This window comes from Microcebus murinus, chromosome 7, assembly GCF_040939455.1.
Source record: "Microcebus murinus isolate Inina chromosome 7, M.murinus_Inina_mat1.0, whole genome shotgun sequence".
NCBI lineage: Eukaryota > Metazoa > Chordata > Mammalia > Primates > Cheirogaleidae > Microcebus > Microcebus murinus.
The window spans coordinates 84,773,696-84,788,366 of record NC_134110.1 but is presented as its reverse complement, the minus strand read 5'-3'; the positions used below and the strand labels follow the sequence as shown (position 1 = coordinate 84,788,366).

Sequence of the window (14,671 nt, the reverse complement as noted above, 5' to 3'; positions counted from 1 at the left end):
GGTTGGCTTTTTCGTTGAATGCTTGTTTAGAAGATGAGCAACAGACTTTATTTTATTTTGTATTAAGGCCTTTGTTTCTTTTTTTTTTTTTTTTTTTTTTTTTGAGACAGAGTCTCGCTTTGTTGTCCAGGCTAGAGTGAGTGCCGTGGCGTCAGCCTAGCTCACAGCAACCTCAAACTCCTGGGCTCAAGCGATCCTCCTGCCTCAGCCTCCTGAGTAGCTGGGACTACAGGCATGCGCCACCATGCCCGGCTAATTTTTTATATATATATCAGTTGGCCAATTAATTTCTTTCTATTTATAGTAGAGACGGGGTCTCGCTCTTGCTCAGGCTGGTTTTGAACTCCTGACCTTGAGCAATCCGCCCGCCTCGGCCTCCCAAGAGCTAGGATTACAGGCGTGAGCCACAGCACCCGGCCAAGGCCTTTGTTTCTTTAAAAAAAATGTTATTGCAGTAATCCATGTCTAAATAGATGGTTTGCACTTTGCCACATTTGTCTGTTAAGCAGACAAAAAGGTATTTCTGCCCACCTTATCACAATTTAAAGAACCTTCCTTTTATAAATGTATTTCATTCAAGAAGAAAAGAAAATGCCTTTCAATGAGGGCTTTTCCTCCATAAAGAGTATATAATGAGAATTACTATAACAGTATTTTCTTTGCTATAAATGGTATCATTTTAAAGGCATTATAGGGCATTTTTTTACTCAAAAAAGTCATTAGACTGGATATGCAGTTTTCAGATATAAATGATATAAACAAGCTCTCTGGCCTTAGGAAAGAAAAAGATTGGTACATTTTAACTTATTATGGAATTTTTGTATCTTTTTAGGCTACTGGCATGGCTAGAGTTTTATGATTTTTTTATTGATTTAATTTTTTGTTTTTTAAGAAAAGCAAAGGAGAAAAGATAATGGGACAAAGGACATGGGTTTTATGTCCAGAAATTTATCATCTTAAACTCTTTTTTAGTTGTGTGTCATTATGAATGGAATCTAGTACAATCAATTAAATGTATAAAATTGAGAAATTAAGAGTTCTAAGCAAAGCAGTATACTTTTGAAATTGTACTGCCCTTATGTTCTCTTTCTGGTCTGACACTGACAGGCCAATTGTGTTGCTCATTCAACTTCATTTTGAGAAAGTAAGAGTTGTATCAGATTACTATGCCCCTTTAAGCACTAGGCTTTTAAAGATTACGGTGTTAATTATTTGCCATATGATTGCTTATTCCCTAAAATGCCTTTTTTTGGGGGGAGGGGGCGAGGTTTGAGTTCTTTTTTCTTTGAAGCTGGGACTACAGACTCACACTACAACACCTGACTAATTTTCTAGTTTTAGTAGAAACAGGGTCTCGTAGTTGCTCAGGCTGGTGTTGAACTCATAAGCTAAAGCAATCCTCCTGCCTTGGCCTGCCAGCGTGTTTGGATTATAGGCATGAGCCACCTCACCCAGCCCCATATAATGTTTTTAAGACTCTTTTATAGATGAAATTAGGCAAAGACTCAAAAAATTTGATTGAGATCAAAATAATCAAGGCATAATCAATCATGAAGTAACAATAAGCTAAAGTTGCTCTTTTCAATAAAATAAGAAATGAAATACTTAACACTAAACCCTATTGTTGTTCAGTTAATCTTTCCTGAGAAAATTAGCAATGTTCTTCTAGATTAGGGGTCAACAAAATTTTTCCATAAAGGGCCAGATTGTGAATATTTTAGTCCTTGTGTGACATAAACGGTTTCTGTTACCTAGTCTTTTTTTTTTTTGAATGACTTTAAAATGTAAAAATGGGCCGGGTGCGGTGGCTCACGCCTGTAATCCTAGCACTCTGGGAGGCCAAGGCGGGCGGATTGCTTGAGCTCAGGAGTTCAAAACCAGCCTGAGCAAGAGGGAGATCCCCTCTCTACTATAAATAGAAAGAAATTAATTGGCCAACTAATATATATAGAAAAAAAATTAGCCGGGCAGTAGGATTGCTTGAGCCCAGGAGTTTGAGGTTGCTGTGAGCTAGGCTGACGCCATGGCACTCACTGTAGCCTGGGCAACAAAGTGAGACTCTGTCTAGATAGATAGATAGATAGATAGATAGATAGATAGATAGATAGATAGATAGATAGATAGATAGATAGATAGATAGATAGATAAACCTGGGCAACAAAGTGAGACTCTGTCTAGATAGATAGATAGATAGATAGATAGATAGATAGATAGATAGATAGATAGATAGATAGATAAACCTGGGCAACAAAGTGAGACTCTGTCTAGATAGATAGATAGATAGATAGATAGATAGATAGATAGATAGATAGATAGATAAAATAAAATAAAGATAAAATAAAATAAAATGTAAAAATGATCTTTAGCCCCTGGGCTATCGAAGAGCAGCCTTGGGCTAGATTTTGGCAGTAGCTTGCTGACCTCTGATGTAGGTAATCCACTGGAAAACATTGTTTAAACTTACTAAGGTTACTCAGGAACCTAAATAGGATTTGAACAGAGAATATTAATTTCTTGAGAGAAAGAGGTTTTTGTATATCATATATCTTAGTCTCTATTAAAAATAATGGAACTTAGATAAAAGCAAAAAAACAGTGCTATATATGTATGATATTTGCATAAACCAAAGACTACTTTTTAAAGCTGAATAAATGTGTGACAGCTTCTTAAAACAACAGAAATTCTTAACTTGGGAACCATGGAATTGATAGGCTTCTTAAGGGGAGTCTACCAGGTCTCCAAACAAAATTTTATGTAAAATTTTAAGATAACTACACTTTTCCATAGCTTTCGTCACATTCTCAAAGATTTATATGACCCCAAAGATTAATAATACTGTTAAAAGTACTTTTAATCAGTCATCCCATACATGCACAATTTACATCTCTTTTGGTTTCGTGTCAGTTAATGACAAACAATGTAGTGTGAAGCTTTGTAGGAGTGGAGGCCAGGTCAGTCAGTAAGGGGATGTCAGTTTTTGTCTAGAGATGAGTAGCCATGCTCTCATAGGCAGTACAGTTGCTGATAGGTGTACCACAGACAAGCAGTAGCAAATGCAGGCATAGAAGAGACCAGATATTTTGGGTACAAGCCATAAGAGCAGAGGAATCAGGTTTAAGGCAGCTGAAACAAACTTCTCCAAGGGATTTGGTTATGGTCACTGCCAGTTTTTATGAAATTAAGTCATACACAAGACAGTTCTCATCTCATGTTTGTCTTCTTCGGTCCACCTTGAATTTCTTCTAATATTTCATCAGACAACTGGATTTTTTTTTTATAGTAAAATACATATAGCAAAATTTACCACTTTAATCACTTGTAAATATACAGTTTGGTGGCAGTAAACACTTTCATATTGTGCTACCACCACCATCTATCCACAGAACTCTTCATTTTGTAAAACTACAACTTGAATTGTAGTTTTACAAGAGAGTCAGGGTTTTGCTTTGTCACCTAGGCTAAAGTGCACTGGTGCAGTCATAGCTTACTGTAGCCTTGAACTCCTGGGCTCAAAGCGATCCTCCTGCCTCAGCTAGTTTTTTAATTTTTTTTTAGAGATAGGATCTCAACATGTGCCCTGGCTGTCTCAAGCTCCTGGCTTCAAGTGATACTCCTGACTCTCCCAAAGTGCTGGGATTGATTATAGGCATGAGCCACTGTGTTCACATTCTAATTTCTATCTCTGTGAATTTGACTATTCTAGGCACCTCATGTCAATAAAATCAATATACATTATTTGCCCTTTTCTGTCTAACATATTTTACATAACATAATGTCCTCAAGATTCATCCCTGTTGCAGTATGTGTCAAAATTTTCTTCCTTTTTAAGGCTGAATAATATTCCATTGTGTGTATATACCACATTTTGTTTATCCATTCCTCCACTGATGGACACTTGGGTGGCTTCCACATTTTATCTGTTGGGAATGATTCTGTGATGAACGTGGGCATACAAGTATCTCTAAGGTTCTGTTTTCAATTGTTTTGGACATATATCCAGAAGTGGAATTGCTGAATCATATAGTAGTTCTATTTTTAATTTTTCAAGGAACTCTGCCATACTGTTTTCTATAGTGGCTACATCATTTTCATTCCTACCAATAGTGTACACAGGTTCCAATTTTTCTGTCTTTATCAACACTTTTTATCTTCTGTTCACAGTAAATAATTACTGAGATGGTCAAATCACTCCTTTAGTATGCCAACAGAAGGAATTAGTTGGTCATGTATAGCAAAATGCCAAGTTATCAGTAATTTTTCTGTATATAGTATTAAATTTGATTAAAAAGAATTTTTAGCCATTTTTTCCCAACATCAAATTGTTTGTTTTTTGGCTGGGTGAGGTGGCTCATGCCTGTGATCCTAACAAGCTGGGAGGCCAAGGCTGGAGGATCACTTGAGCTCAGGTGTTCAACACCAGCCTGAGCAAGAGGGAGACCCCGTCTCTACTAAAGATAGAAAAATTAGCCCGGCGTGGTGGTGTGCGTCTGTAGTTCCAGCTACTCGGGAGTCTGAGGTAGGAGGATCACTTGAGCCCAGGAGATTGAGGTTGCTGTGAGCTAGGCTGATGCTGTGGTACTCTACTCAGGGCAACAGAATAAGACCCTGTCTCAAAAAAATAAAAAATTTTGTGTTTTTAATTAATTTATATTTGTTGTGTTTTAAAAAATCTGTTTTAGAGAAGATTTGCGTTTCATATGTGTATTAGGATACTTCCCCAACATAGGTAGAACAGGATTCTCACTGAGTTCATTAATGGAGTACTAAACATTCATATATTCTATTTGATAGATATGGAAGAGTAATAAATACCAAACTATTAGCAGTTGAAGAAAAGCATCTAAAGAGACAGTGTGGGCTTAAACTGGTTGGGTGGGTGTGTACCTGTTACTTTCTAACTATCTGATTTTGGCAAGCTGAGCTTATATAAAATGGACAGTAATAGTAATGACCCTTAAAAATATTACAATGATAAATATAAGATCTTATAAAAATCTAAGAAATGTATAGAGAAGTCTTCCATCTTTAAGAAACTGTAAGTATTATTTTGATAACAAAAAGTTTCATTTATAGTAGGTATGTTCTTAAATAATTGTTTCTATAAATAACTGCTTTACTTTTTATTAAAAGGCATGGCTTTGGGAAGAAGACAAGAATTTGAGATCTGGAGTGAGGAAATATGGAGAGGGAAACTGGACTAAAATACTATTACATTATAAATTCAACAATCGCACAAGTGTCATGTTAAAAGACAGGTGGAGGACTATGAAGAAACTAAAACTGATTTGCTCAGACAGTGAAGACTGAATGTGTTTGTAAAGCTTGATAAAGGGACAGTTAAATATTTTGATCACTGCATTTCGTTTGAAACTTGCTGGTCATTAATGTGTCTTAACATTTTTTGTTTAAAGCATTACAGTATTTTTCTGTGATAGTCAATGTGAGGGTTTGTGCTATAAGAGTAAAATTATATGCCATCATTGTATTCTTTAAGAATCTTTTTATTTTGATAAAATGTGCATTTGTTGAACCTTGTCACATTCAATATCCCTATCCCCAAATCCTGTTCCAATAAAAAAATTAAAACCTGGTAAGAGAAAATAATAATATTTCTCTTAACCTATTCTGTATCTATGCTTTGACCATAACCCTGTAATACACATAAAAATGAATATTCTAAATCATTGTATAGTAGTCCTTTGATGTGAGATAATGACTTGATTTATGGCCTTACTGTATCACTTGAGAACTAAGATATTTACTAACAGAATGATAAATTTACAAAGTAATGTGTAAGTATAGCATACTTAAGTTTTCCTTTTAATAGTTTCATATAAAGGAAAAAACTAGAAAATAGTAATACCCATAGGACAAAATTTGTCCTATTAACAAGAAGAGCTTTGTGTCTCATTCAGGAATAAGGTTTGACTTTTGTTTCCAGTGTTAACTTTGACAAAGGTGGTGTTGAATAAAGTTTCTTTATAACCTGATGCCATAAATACCAGGTTCTCTGATATCTTCATTTAATATGAATATTGGGGCTAAATACTATTCTGTAAATGCTTAAATTGGTATTAACCATGATCATCTTGACATCCACAGTAAATAATAAGGTTTTATGTACCTTATATACTAGACAATTTTGAGTTTTCACCAACATTTTATATTTTAGATTAGATTAACAATTATTTAGCATTTTGAGTTATATGTGTTTTATTTAACAAGTGAAAATATTGAAATGTTTGCATAAAAACTGAAATGGTAGTATTTTGTAATATCCTGTTAAAGTTTTATCCGTTACTTTTCTCATTGTTCCTGAATTTATGTTGCCCTATATGTATAGTAAACAGAGACATGGATAATTATTATACTATATGTTTCCTGAGTCTGTCCTGTTACACTGCAAGATACTGTCACTGTGTTTATTGCAGACATTTTGATGATTAGTGTCAAAGCTGGCATCATTAGTCAATATAGACTTGTAAGTCAACTTCCTCATTTCAAGCACATAAATCACCAAATTTAAGTTGCCATTAATTATGAGATCTTATTTCATGTACCAGTAAAAAAGAAAAATCATTATCATTATGCTTCAGTATGGTACTTTCTCACTTAGAATTTTATTCTACTGATTAAAAAAGCTATTTTAGATTTATTTAAACAAGAGTTTTTAATGATTTTGGGGGGGAGTAGAGATGGGGTCTTGCTGTGTTGGCTACACTGGTCTCAAACTCCTGGTATCAAGTCATCCTCAAGCCTTGGCTTCCCAAAGTGCTGGGATTACAGCTGTGAGCCACTGTGCCCAGACTTAAACATAAGATTTTCTTTTTAATTAAAAAATTTTTTTTTCTGGTTCTAAATTTTCAGCATTCAAGGATTTTTATATATAACTTGTAGACACATAAAAAGGAAATTACAATCAAAATAAATTGAGTAATATATTCCTAAAACTTCTTCATCTCCAGCCTGAATCTTCAGAATTACTTTTTTTAAATTGGAATTTTTATTGAGATAATTACAGATTCATAGGCAGTTGTAAGAAATATAGAGATTCCTTGTACACTTGGCCCAGTTTCCCCCAATTTTAATATTTTGCAAAACTCAGTCACTACCAGGATATTGATACATTTCATCCATCCTATTTCCCCAGTTTTGTACTCTGTATTTAGTTCTAACAGTTTTGTCACTTGTGTTTTTATATCCACCACCACAGGCAAGATACTGAACAGGTCCAACACCACAAGGATCCCTCTCATTGCTCCTTTATAACCACACTCACCTCCCTCCTGCATCCTTCCCCTGACCCCTGGTAGCCACCAATCTATCCTCTATAAAATGTAATAATTTAAAAATGTTAAGAGAGTGACACCACCAAAAATAGCACAGTAGGGAGTTCCAAAGATCTTATCTTTCCAGTGAAGCAACTAATAATCTGGCAAAAACCTAGAATCAACTTTTTGGAACTCTGGTATCTAATAAAAACAACCAGGGGAATGTTTAGTGAAGGGAGAGGTTATTACATTTTGGTAAATGAGTTTTGATGTTTTTACTTACCCACCTACCATTTTTCACTAACCTCTTGGCAGCAGCTGTGGCCTGCATTCCTGGTGCAGCCTGGTGGTGCCAGAGGGGTCAATATATATCTTGTTCTCACAGAAATGTAGGTGTGCATTTTGACCTTGGCACTTCCTTGAGGTTCACCTCAGAGATTTGCTTTTGTTTTGCCTTCTCTAGACTGCACTAACCTCACAAGCAATGTTTGTCAAAAGCATTTAAAGGCACTATCTGCAGCTACCTGGGGCCAGGGATAGCAGATGGGGCATGCAGCAAATAGACCAAAAAGCCTGGGAGGGAAAGTCTGGGGAGGAAGATTGTTAAGGCTCTGAGGAGCTCTCATATATACTAGGAAGACTGGACGTGTACACACATGCCTAGGACTGGATACGTTTTCAGAAAAGACCTAGGCTTGACCTATGACTGGTCTTTAGGTTCCATGTAAGGAGAGGGTGAAGGGTAAGGCAGAGTTGTAGGTGACCTGGCTAAGAACAAATCTGCAAAGCCTGAAAGAGTATCTTTTGTTCTTTTGGACTTGTGACATTTAAGGAAATGAAGTGAAATGTTGTATATATTCTTTGCCATCTTTTCTTTCACTCTACATATATTTGTACAGTTCAAGTTGTATGTAGCTGTAGTTTATTTCCATGCCATAATCCATTATATGATTATATCATTTATGCTATTGGTGAGCATTTGAGTTGTAAAAATAAAGTTGTGTAAACAAATGAGAACAGAGACTATTTATTCTAAGCTTGCTATAGCAAGGGAATCAGCCACAATCTCTTGTTATTGGTAGAGACTCAAAGGCAGGCATGTTTATAGTGGGAAAACTTTATGGTGAATGGAAGACCTGGGGAAGGCTTCAGTCATGCTCTGGTTGGAGGGTGTTGGCATGAGAAAGAGGCTGACCCACTAGGGGCAAGCATCTTACGTGATTGAGGGAATATATTTGGCTTTCCCTGATTGGTGCTGACTTGGAAGTGGGGACAAAACGTTAAAAGGTAAGCAGTTGCTAAGTCCTGACCATTCTGAGCGGATCACTGCAGAGATCGTGGTTTGACTTCCAGGACTGGTTGCTGCAGAGGTTGTGGGTCAGGGTCCTATTGTCACATGGGGTCTGCCCATTGTCCCCTTATGTAGGAATAATATTAACCATACACGACAAGTTAGGTATGAATACTGTAATCCCTAGAGCGACCATTTTTTACAAAATACAGATAAATAAAAATAAAATATAGTCAATAGAGAAATTAAAATGGGATACTAAAATTACTCAAATAATCCAAAAACAGGAGGGAAGCAAAAAACCACAGAGACAAAAAGAAAAAAGAAGATGGTACATCTAAATCCAAACATCAATAATTGCATTAAATGTTAATGTTTTAAGCCAAGGGATAGGCAAACGTTTTCTGTAAAGAGCCACACAGTAAATATTTTAGGCCCTGTGGGCCATACAGTCTCTGTGTACTCTGCCTGGAATTAGCCACAGACAATATATATAAATGAGTGAGTATGGCTGTGTTCCAATCAAACTATATTTACAAAAACAGCATGCTGGGCTTAGCCTACAGGCTATAGTTTGCTGACCCCTGCTGTTGAGTTCTAGATTTTGTTTCCTTCTGTTAAAATGTGTTGGACTTCATTCTGGCAGGCAATTACTCCTGAATCTGAGAACTTCTTTTAATTCTCCTTTTTCCCCCCAGGTTTGGAAGTTTCCAAGTTTGCAACCACTTTTAAACTAAATTAACAGGTTGCTTTTCCACAACCAGCTTGGTAATGAGAATTCAGGCTGCAAATGCACAGGACAGCTGACTGGTGACAAACTCTTAGCCCCAATGTTTGGATTAATTTCTGGTTTAAACTTCACCTGTGAATATAGTGTTTCCGTGTCCTCATGTAATTATTCCCACCTCAGTCTGACCTTGAGCTTTGACTTCTGGCCCCCTTGATGAAGCAGAGAGGACGATGAAGTATGGAGTGTAAAAGGGCTCCCATTCCTCCACGGCTAAAATTCAGGCCTCTTCAAAGAGGACCTGCCTGATGCTGGAACACAGCCTGTTGGTGGGGAAGAAACGGACCCGAGGGTGCAGCCAGAGCTGATATGGAATAGCAACACGCCATGGTGTGGGTGGGTGGGAGGTGGCCAGGGGCGTAGCCAGAACTCATCCTGTGGCTCCCCGGTGGGATGGCAGTGAGAGAGAACCAGAACTGGAAGGAAATAGTCTTCCTGTCACCATCACTCCAGAGTCCTCTTTGTCAATAAAGCTGAACAGTTATCACAGTAAGTCATGTTTGCAGAGCCCAGTCCGTGTCTAGCTATCACAAAGCAGGGCAAAGAAGGGTAGATTTGGAGCTGAGAGCCATTAAATTGATAATCAGTTCATAAGGTGCTTTTAGTTTTTCCAACTTACCCCCTCCCACGCCCACACCCCCCTTCATATGTCAAAATACTTTTAATATTAAAGTAAATCTTCCTTTAAATCTACCCTGTGTTGAAAGGGCAAAGGTAGAAGACAATTTGAGTAAAGAAATGTGATGTTGTATAGGATTTACAACTCTCAAAGGAAGAGTACTAATTTTTCAGGGTTTTTATGTTATTTACAAGAGATAATTATTTAAAGAGAAAATTATTTTTTTCCTTTCTGCAAGAATCCTTAAGGAACTCACATCCATCTTACCCTTTAGAAATCTGTGTAGTGCTCTGCTTTGCTTTGCATGGGGTATCTCATTTAACTCCTGCAAAGCCCTAAGGCATAAGCAGAACTGTGTCGTGAATTGCATGCCACAGATGAGGAATCAAACTCCAGTTATTTTGACTTGCCCAAAATCGACTTGGCAAGTGACAGAACTTTTTATTTATTTGGTAATATTCCACAATTAAAACGTTTCATTCTTCAAGCAGAATTCTCTTCCCCTTTATGCTGTACATGTTGGTGTGCTCACTATAAGGAAATCCAGGTCAGGGATCTCAACACCAGTGGAGCTCTGCACAGGACAGTAGAATGTACGGGAATTCCTCAAAATGCACCTATGATCCAACTGCATTTTTCACTGAAGGGTGTTTTCTCATTATTTCAGAGGTGCTTGTTCCACTGTCTGGTCCGGGATCAGTTGGCAGTGGCATCAAATAGGTTTCTGTCTCACTAATCCCAAACCTTTCCACCACTACCAAGTGGATAAAACAGCAACAACTTTGATGAGCTGCTATTCAAAGGAATCATATGATGAGTAATTTTGAAAAGAAAATTATCTCCGTGTTATAAATTTGGAATTTGGAATAGGAAGAAGTTTGAACATGTGTTAACACTTATTCCATCTCGGGGGACTCTGAATTGTGGTTAAGTGCTACATGTGTACAAAGCACAGCAGGAGCACAGAGGCAAAATGTGCCTTCATCAGCTTCCGTTGACAGACATTTCTAAAAGCCCTATCTTTCCAGATCATTCTTTCTATCCTAACGTTTTTAAAAAAGAGAGAATACAGAAAGGCATTAAATGAAAGAAGGGCTTCTGCTCCTCTCCATCCTGCTTTTTAGAGGTATCACCCTTAAGAGTTTTCAGTTTTACGCGTTCTGGTGGCACTGCTCATCGTCATTCTCAGTGACATGCTTGTGCTGCCATTCACTGGTCACTGAACCTTGGCTGAAACCTATCACAGGAACTCCCTGGTGTGGAGATGCAGCCGTGCCCGCCTCTCCCCGCCTGCTCCCCGAGCTTTGTTCAGTTTCATCCTTTTGCTCACTTAACCTATTTTTCTCTTCTCTTCTTCTCTTCTCTTCTCTTCTCTTCTCTTCTCTTCTCTTCTCTTCTCTTCTCTTCTCTTCTCTTCTCTTCTCTTCTCTTCTCTTCTCTTCTCTTCTCTTCTCTTCTCCTCTCCTCTTCTCTTCTTCTCTCTTTCTTTTCTCCTTTCTTCTCTCCCCGCCTCCCCTCCCCCCACCTCTCCCCTTCCCTTCCCCTCCCCTCCCCTCCCCTCCCCTCCCCTCCCCTCCCCTCCCCTCCCCTTCCCTTCCCTTCCCTTCCCTTCCCTTCCCTTCCCTTCCCTTCCCTTCCCTTCCCTTCCCTTCTTCCTTTCCCTCATTTCCTTTCCTTTTTTTGCTTGAGACAGGGTCTTGCTCTGTCACCCCAAGTACAGCAGGTAGAGCACAATGGTCTCATCGTAGCTCGCTGCAACCTCAAATTCCTGAACTCAAGCAATCCTCCTGCCTCAGCCTCTCAAGTAGCTGGGACTACAGGTGTGTGTCACCACTTGGGCTAATTTTTCTATTTTTCTGTAGACATGGGGGGTCTCACTCTTGCTCAGGCTGGTCTTGAACTCCTGAGCTCAAGTGACCCTCCTGCCTGGGCCTCCCAGACTGCTAGGATTATAGGTGCCAGCCACTGCGCCTGCCCAAGCTTCTCTTTCCTATGCCACCGAATTTAGAGAGATTCCTGGGCTCTGCTACACAGCATGAGGAAGTCAGGGCCCTCCACTCCCTTGCACCTCCCCTCTCCCCAGCTTCCCACTCACTCCCTCCCTTAGCTATTACATTTACATTGTTAAGGATTGTTTTGTGTTGGTTGGTTTTGTTTTGGTTTCACCATTCACAGTTTGTCCATCAATTATAATTAAATATTTTGTGCTTTATGTATAGGTGGATTCTAAAAAAATCAATACAGTTGTGAAGAGCTGGGAAAGACAAAAAAAAAAAATAAAAAAAAATAAAAAAATCAGAAGCCAATACACTTACATTTTGATTATATAGTATATTATTCATATTAGATCCTAGAAGTGTGATTGACTTCTAGTAATCCTTGTAATCCTGTATCACAAAATTACTTCTTGTAATCCTGTATCACAAAATTCATACAACTCAAAGAATGTCAAGGTAAATTATATTCTCTTTCTCTTTCTCTCCATTCTTCCCTTCAGTAGCTCAAAATCATGCCACATTTTAGCTTGCTTCGTATTTTGATCACACTTTTATTGGCAATTTCTTCCTGAAACCTTTATGAAAGTAATGCATGTTCATATTTTAAAACTGAAATAGTTCTACATGGCTTAAAATGGAAAACACTCTTCTCTTCCACCCCCTTTCAATGGTCCCTAAAGGCCACTCTAAGCAACATTTTGAGCTCTTTTCTTGGGTATTGATTTTTATATTTATTAAAAACATGCTCTTGCTGCTGTTCGTTATATTTCCATTTGAGCTATTGTCCTGCTGACCTCCCATTGTGCAGGGTGAGGGGCTGGGTGTCCTGCCTGCTCCCCTTGGCCACACCCCACACACAAACACACTCATTCCACTCACACATCTGCTTGTCCTTCCCAATTCTTTCAGCTTATTCATGTCGGTTTTTGGTTAATTCAGTAGTCAGTGTTTATATTATTGTAAATCTGTAACTATTAAGTTTCTATGTACCTGTCACTTAGGTGTCTCCAAATTCTCTGACCATATTGAAAATCTCTGAACACATTGGAAGATGTCGGCCATTCTGTGATTGCACTGTTGCTGGAGCTGTCCCTCCTCCTGCTCCCAGGTAGTCTGGCTGCTCCGTGGGCCTGCTGCAAGCTGTCACACTGCCCTTCGTCTGAGCCTGGGGATCCCAGTCATGTCTCTCCTGGGCTGTGTTTCCTATTTCTCGATGCTCTTGTTTGGTTGGCACTCCTATTTAGGTAGAGCACCTCCTCCTGTACCTTCTCAGAAAAGGCACATAGAATCGGAAATTTTTATATCTTGCATGTCTAAAAATATTCTATCTTCCCATTTGATTAATAAATGTTATTGGATATAAAATTTTAGTTTGGAAAACATTTTCTTTCTGAATTTCAAAGGCATTGCTCCATTGTCTTCTAGCTTCAAATGTTGCTTTAAGTAAATCATCTGATACAATTCTAACTACTGATTCTTTGCATGTGATCTACTCTTTTTCTATCTGAAAGATTTTATATTCTCCCATCTGATGATCTTGAATTTCATGATAATGTACCTTGGTGTGAGCCTTTAAAAAAAAAAAAAAACTATTGATCCAGGCACCCAATGAGCTTTGGAGAACTCCCATTATCCAGATGTTGGATCTCTTTGATTCTCTAATTTCCTTCTATTCTGTCTCTTTTTTTTTTTTTTTTTTTTTTTTTTTTTTTTTTTTGGTATACCTTCTGGGGAAAATGTCAGTAAGCTTTATCTTATAAATTTTCATAACATTTATATATGCCTATCAAACTTTTTAGTATCCAAGAGCTTTTAATTCTCTCAATGTTCATTTTTGGGGGCATCCTGTCAGTCTTTCATGATTGATATCATTTCATCTCTTCTGATCCTGGCATTGTTTATTTCCTCTAAATTTTGTTATATATTGCTTCTTTGTTTCTCTTTCATTTTGGTTTCTCTCTTTCTTGTTAGTGGTTGTCCTATGCTGTCCATTTATATTTATGAGTGTCAATGAAAAAGCTAATTGCAGCTCTGGGAGCACTGATAGGGCATGTCAAATGCTATGGACTGCATGTTCATGTCCCCCCCCACAAATTCTTATGTTGAAACCCTTATCCCTAGTGTGATGGTATTCGCAGATGGGCCCTTCGGAGGTAATTAATTCATGAGGGTAGAGCCCTCATGATGAGATTAATGCCCTTATACCAAGAAACACATGCATTTTCTCTATCTCACTCTTGAGCTCTCCCCTCTCTCTCTCTCTCTGCTATGTGAGGATAGCAAGAAGACTTCCATCTGCAAACCAAGAAGAGAGCCCTCACCAGACATCAGATCTGCTAGTGCCTTGATCTTGGACATTCCAGCCTCCAGAACTAGGAGAAATAAATATTTGTTGTTTAACTCATCCAGTCTATGGTATTTTTGTTATAGTAGTGTGAACTCACTAAGGTATCAGGGTAAAGGTGTGTCCGTATGGTGATCAGACATAGACCTGGTTCTTTCATTGGGGGACCCTCAACTATCAACACCCCATAGTCATTTCTCTTAGGTAATCCATTTCCTCAGAGAAGAATCTAACAGACTTTTGTGTGGGGGTAAGAGAGGGAGTGAAGGAGGGTCACAGACATCCCTGGATACAGCATTCTCAAAGCACACAGAAAAGGGAACTGGGGTCACCAGTCAGAATGGAGACTTGGGCTCCATTTT

General features: G+C 38.2%; 1 protein-coding gene across 4 annotated transcripts in view; it reads left to right on the top strand.

Annotated features, from left to right (window-relative positions):
• The window catches only part of TERF1 (telomeric repeat binding factor 1), a 48,319-nt gene extending 40,049 nt beyond the window's left edge, over positions 1-8,270 (top strand). For 2 of the 4 annotated variants that reach the window (XM_076005218.1, XM_020288861.2), the window contains exon 9: positions 5,131-8,270. In XM_076005218.1, the coding sequence (XP_075861333.1) occupies positions 5,131-5,307 (177 nt within the window). In that variant the 3' untranslated portion in view covers positions 5,308-8,270. The remainder of the gene's footprint in view (positions 1-5,130) is intronic. The other 2 variants (XM_020288860.2, XM_020288859.2) reach the window with 1 other exon arrangement.
• Positions 8,271-14,671: the final 6,401 nt, after the last annotated feature.